The sequence below is a fragment of the Centruroides sculpturatus genome, unplaced genomic scaffold, assembly GCF_000671375.1.
Source record: "Centruroides sculpturatus isolate CEXI.00-Female unplaced genomic scaffold, Cexi_2.0 scaffold1085, whole genome shotgun sequence".
Lineage (NCBI taxonomy): Eukaryota > Metazoa > Arthropoda > Arachnida > Scorpiones > Buthidae > Centruroides > Centruroides sculpturatus.
In genome coordinates this window covers 158,237-163,981 of record NW_019385453.1, presented here as the reverse complement: position 1 = coordinate 163,981, position 5,745 = coordinate 158,237, and the positions used below count along the sequence as shown (strand labels likewise).

General features: G+C 36.7%; 1 protein-coding gene across 1 annotated transcript in view; it reads left to right on the top strand.

Annotated features, from left to right (window-relative positions):
• Positions 1 to 5,164: 5,164 nt before the first annotated feature.
• LOC111639143 (ADP-ribosylation factor-like protein 1) overlaps positions 5,165 to 5,745 on the top strand; it is a 30,889-nt gene continuing 30,308 nt past the window's right edge. The window contains exon 1 of the mRNA XM_023384932.1: positions 5,165 to 5,319. Coding sequence (XP_023240700.1) covers positions 5,316 to 5,319 — 4 coding nt within the window. The 5' untranslated portion in view covers positions 5,165 to 5,315. The remainder of the gene's footprint in view (positions 5,320 to 5,745) is intronic.

The window sequence follows — 5,745 nt, the reverse complement described above, 5'->3', positions numbered from 1 at the left end:
ATAATTATGACGTAGTGTTATTCTCCATCTTAAACTCTTCTTACCGTATAAGTCCAGGAACAATAACAAAAACAAACGAGTAAACCTATTGTAACGAACTCGAGAATAAACTCGTAGAACTGCACTAAAATCTTTTGATAAAAAACAGGGTCGTCAAGAATGCGGTTTGGGCCCTTTAACACAATTGACAAAGCACATAATAACTAGTTACACATCCGCTCAAAATCTACATTACTTAAATTACTTAAACTGTAACGGATTCTTCTGTCTGTCTATTTGTCCTTCTCTACACTAGATGGCGACAAATAAATTAGTACTTCCGGTCAAGGGACTGTCTATAAGAAAAGTGTATTATATTGAAATTTACTATTATATTCAAAAAACTAGTATTAAATAATAATTAGTTAATTAGCAAAATCTTTTAGACATTAAAAAAGTGACGTCATCACGCTAGATGGCACTACATGTACTGTATATATGGCGGTTTTTCAAACCCTTACGTATTGCGTTGGTGATTCGTTAGGCCTGACTGTACTTGCGTAAGCGAAGATTATGCCTTTTCGGAAACAAAACCGATCTTCAAATCCTTGGCCGATCTTCAAGGAACAGTCTAGAGATTCGGAGAACCTGTGTGTGATACAGGCTAGGCTTAGTTTTGCCAGTCTCCGACAATGCCTCTGAGCGTACGAGGAGTACTGTGATTCCTTGGCTCAAAAAAGCTCCGAAGTGCCTTCTTTTGGCCAAATCTATTTTCCGCGCTTACGTGTTGGTAGCTGCAAATCGATGTTCATTTCTGTCCTGATGATAAAACACGAAATGTTGTATATCAGGAGGTAATTCGACAAGTTTAGCTACAAAATATGCAACGTCTGTAATGGAAATATTATAAATGTGTAAGAAACATTTCTGCAGATATACTCTAGGTAAGTAAATATTTCACGAAATATGTATCTCTTCAACGACGGGTACCGCAACTAGTCTACTATATACAACTGAAAAAATGGGCAGTCTGTCAGCGTATCGAGCGCCAGCAAAGCATAGCGGAAAACCTAGGAATTTTACAGTACGTCATGTATTAGTAATAAAAACAAAGTGTTATCTGGACATTTTAAATATTTTAAATCACTCAACGAAAACGTTATTCATTTTTATTCGTTATTATGAGCAAGGGCAGATGTAAGACTTTAACAGAACTGTGGCGACATCATTGGTCATAAGTCTATAAGTCGCCACCAGGAGGAACTTCAAGAATTATAACTGACCTTGATAACCTAACTCAGTTCGTTTAGTTTAGTTATAGCAACGCAACACTTGGGTGATCTGCCTAGGGGATGCCTTCCAGGAGATCTTTTTAAGGGAAAGTGGTCCCTATTTAGGTGTTACAGACGTGGAGAAAACCCGGAAAACACGTGGCCAACCCGTCCGAGCGAGGCGCGAACCCACGACCGAACTCCCATTGTTCAGGATACGAAGATCGCTCGGCCACTGGTGGGTCCTAAACCAGAATCTCACCTTTTGGTTCGGACCTCGTTATGCGTACAGGCGTGTTGAATCTTACCCAGTTCTATAGCACCGTAAGTCGTGTAATTCTGGGATCACCAAACTACGGCTCGCTGCCGCAAATGGAAATACAGTATCATAGATTGTAGATAAACTTACTATGTAGAAAAATTAAAATAAGTGTAAGTAAAAATGTCAAAATTTGTCCAATCTAATTTTTGCATCTAACAGTAATATAAATTTTAGGAAAATCAGTGAAATAAAAAATTCTGCGACTTTATGCCACTTTGGATATCGGAGCGCTTTGTGTGTAAGTACCTGAAATTTTTAATGGAAGTTTCAGTGTAGTTTCTTACAATAAAGTTTCTAAGGGAAGCCATTACCAGCTTCGTGTTTATGTATTGCTAAATAAATATGTCGGTTGTGTTTAATTTTTGTCTATTTGGTGTGCTATATTGAATGTGTATCGTATCTCGGCTATTTTAATAAAATCCGACTTCAGCCGAGATACGATACACGACCTTTCCTCTTGTTAGGACAGATGGTCGATCAGTTAAGGTGGCAGCCTACTGCTTCGGGAGACCCGGGATTAGTCGACGCCTAGGCCGTTCGACTAATTGCTACGAAACTCGGCAGTTACGTTCAAATACTGTAATTCTAACTTGGATCATGTTGTACTTCACATCCGCGTCTCCCAACGCGGGTTTGGGCCAATTTCTGTTCCCTCGGCCCCATCGGTTCCTGTTTGTACTGGGTTGTTGGTGCCTAACCTGCGCGGCTGTTCTCCTACCCGCTCAACCCCCTTAAGGGCTTTTGTACCTTTCTAGCCAGTCCGCATGGCACTGGAATTAGGAGCCTCACGCGAATTTATGTATTTGTTTTTGTAATCTTGTCGGGATATTAATGTAACCTGTGTTAATTGTGTTCTTTATTGTATATATTTTGTGTTCNAAATTCGCCGACTCCGACTCCTTTTTACATCCCACCTTGTTATGTACGAGTATATAAAACGGAAAAGAAATCGTGTCAAACTTGACCCTCCAAGTTTTTTGTAAATCTACGCGTTTGGAGACCTCCTATATAAAAAAATGTCAATTAAAATTACAAAAATTCGAAAATTCTTCAACCTTTTCTACTTTCCATTCTCATTTCGTACATTTGTATTATTCTGGAGTATCGCGATCTACCAGTTGAGATAAATAAATGCTTCTACAATTAGAAAAAAATAGGAGGAGAAAAACTTTTTAAGAGTTGTTATTACATTAATTAATTAATTATAATTTCTTAAATGTAATTAACAAATTGATTTTTCTTTCTTTACTTTATTATTATTTTTTTATAACGCGAATGTTAACTTAATTTTTCGTATAGTCATAATATAAATTTCATTTCGTTAAAACTAATTAATCAATAAATTATATCTCTTATGCTTCGTTAGAATTTAATTATATGCCGAGTTAAACTTTGTTATAAAAACAAAAGACAAACTTTACTAGAATTTTACTTAAGATTTCAGCTCAAGGCATGTGTTATTTATAAAATTATGTACATTAAACTATGCTGTATTCTGTTTTAAAATATCTAGAATTTTACTTAAGATTTCAGCTCAAGGCATGTGTTATTTATAAAATTATGTACATTAAACTATGCTGTATTATAACTTAAAATATATAAATATTTAATGAATTACTGCGACAACACTATAGCTCGAAATAGATGCGCCATTACTGCGACAGGTAATACATAGCACTTGCTTGCGTGGATGATGTAGTATTTTCTCCCTACTTCATACTTTTTCTGTTACCAATAGAGTCCTATCTAATTTCTAGGCTGAAGTACAGTAATCGATCTCTTTATATGGTTTTCGTTTTAATATTTGTTATATTGTAGTATTTAATTTATATAACTAAAAAGATTATCTTAGGTAAGGGTTCATCACACCGCCTGACGGATCTAACACATTTTAAAAATTCTTTATTTTTCTGCTGTACAGAATTTAAAGAATTTTTAAAATGTGTTAGATTGGGCACTCGGTGTGTTAAACCCTTACGTAAATACTACGATTACGGAAATACTATAATACGATAGGACTAAAAGTAAGAGATAATCTTATTTTTTGGCCAAGCAACGCCGGTCTCATTAGCTAGTAATCTTCTCGTTTTCATGAAATCGTCGGTGTTCGAGTTAATTTATCTTGTCCTTCGATACCAGTTGAAAGGCCCAATGCAGGCATCGGGGCATACTAAGTAGTTAGCATGTATAGCAATGATAAATAATTAATTACAAATAGTTTACGTAAAGTACAGAGACGTTCGCTAGAACACAGTTTGAAGTGAACTGGTACTGGTACTACTGGAATTTAAAATATTTCTTGTCACGACCGCGGATTTCCAAGGCTCGATTCGGGAATTATTTAATCGCTTTCTATTAGTTAAATATTAACTTTCGTTACTGGCGATGAATAGAAACTCGGATAAGTTTATCAATAAAAAATTAAAACTTTTCCGTTCATATTCGTACGATAATTATAAGAATAACGACTGTAAATCGCAGGCCGGCCGGTATCCGAATCCAACGTACAGTACAATACATATATGAGATCTTTGCCACAATTTAGAACGTAACGATCAACAGAAAACGAAAAAGGTTTGAAAGGAATTAAGTTTCTCGTTGAGTAATAACCTTTCCCTTCTTTTTACCAGTAGCAGAAGACACAGCAAAGCCTTTTGCAGATGTAGTAGATATACTGTAAAACACAAGACAAAAGATGGTTCCAGGAGATCTTTTTAAGGGAAAGTGGTCCCTATTTAGGTGTTACAGACGTGGAGAAAACCCGGAAAACACGTGGCCAACCCGTCCGAGCGAGGCGCGAACCCACGACCGAACTCCCATTGTTCAGGATACGAAGATCGCTCGGCCACTGGTGGGTCCTAAACCAGAATCTCACCTTTTGGTTCGGACCTCGTTATGCGTACAGGCGTGTTGAATCTTACCCAGTTCTATAGCACCGTAAGTCGTGTAATTCTGGGATCACCAAACTACGGCTCGCTGCCGCAAATGGAAATACAGTATCATAGATTGTAGATAAACTTACTATGTAGAAAAATTAAAATAAGTNAAATTCAACGCGAAGCGACACGCAACGGAGAAAAATTTTGAAATCGGATACGTTAAACTATTTTTTCGTACGTAAATCAGTTATCCGAAATATCAGTTATCCGGACAACCCCAATCCCCAATTGATTCGGAAAATCGACGCTCTACTGTATATATATATATATATATATTACAAATGAAAAATTAGTTTTAAGTCTAATTATTTTCAATTTGCAGCCGTTCTGGTCTTAAACGGTTTTAGACCATAGCAGCGAAACACTCGACAGCTGGGCCTACGAGAACGAATCCACGAAGGGCAGGCTAAAAACCCTGTAAACGCCCACAGGACGGGAAGAGTCAAAATGAAAAATCTTAATTTGCATATTTCCGAAGGGCGGAATCTCCATTAAACCTTAACATTATTACTTTTCCTAATTATTTGTAATTAACTGTATCTATACAAAACCAATCTTAAAATACAACAACAATAATAAATTTTAAAAATTAATTTTTTTAATATATTTTTTTTTTCTATGTTTTCCATCGATAGAGGGCCAGCCAGGCCGGCATCGTCACCGGTGTAGGAACGCATCTGCGCATGCGCACTGGGTCAGCGACACGTCTCGCTGCGAATGTGGGGAAAAAAAATTAAATATTAGTTATCGGAAGGTTTTGTTTTTTTCTAAATCGAGAGAAAATAGTTTTGGAGAAATCAAACGATGGGTAAGTAACTCGAAAGCACGCCATTTGTTATTATTTAACTGGTTATGCGAGTCTGTAAGTAACCCACCGTTTATCAACACACGACATCGTTTACCGAGCATTTGTACTTGAAAATTGGGAGGTGTTCCTTTCTCTTTCCGTCCAATTTATCAATTAAAAACAAAATTAACGGCAAAAATTTCATTGGTTTCGTACAAGATAAGAATCTTATCGCATTCCTCTCTCTCTCTCTCTCTCTGTCTGCCTGATTCAACTGGTTGTGATTTTTCAATGCAAACTTTACACCACGGTTCATCTTCATCTGTTTGGCTTTTAAGTTCGTGCTTTGTTACATTAAGATTTTCCAAACTTTGAGTACCGCTAAAGTCTTGGCACTTTAAATCTCGTTTTGATACTTGCAAACCGTGTCCGCCACAATTTCCCTGC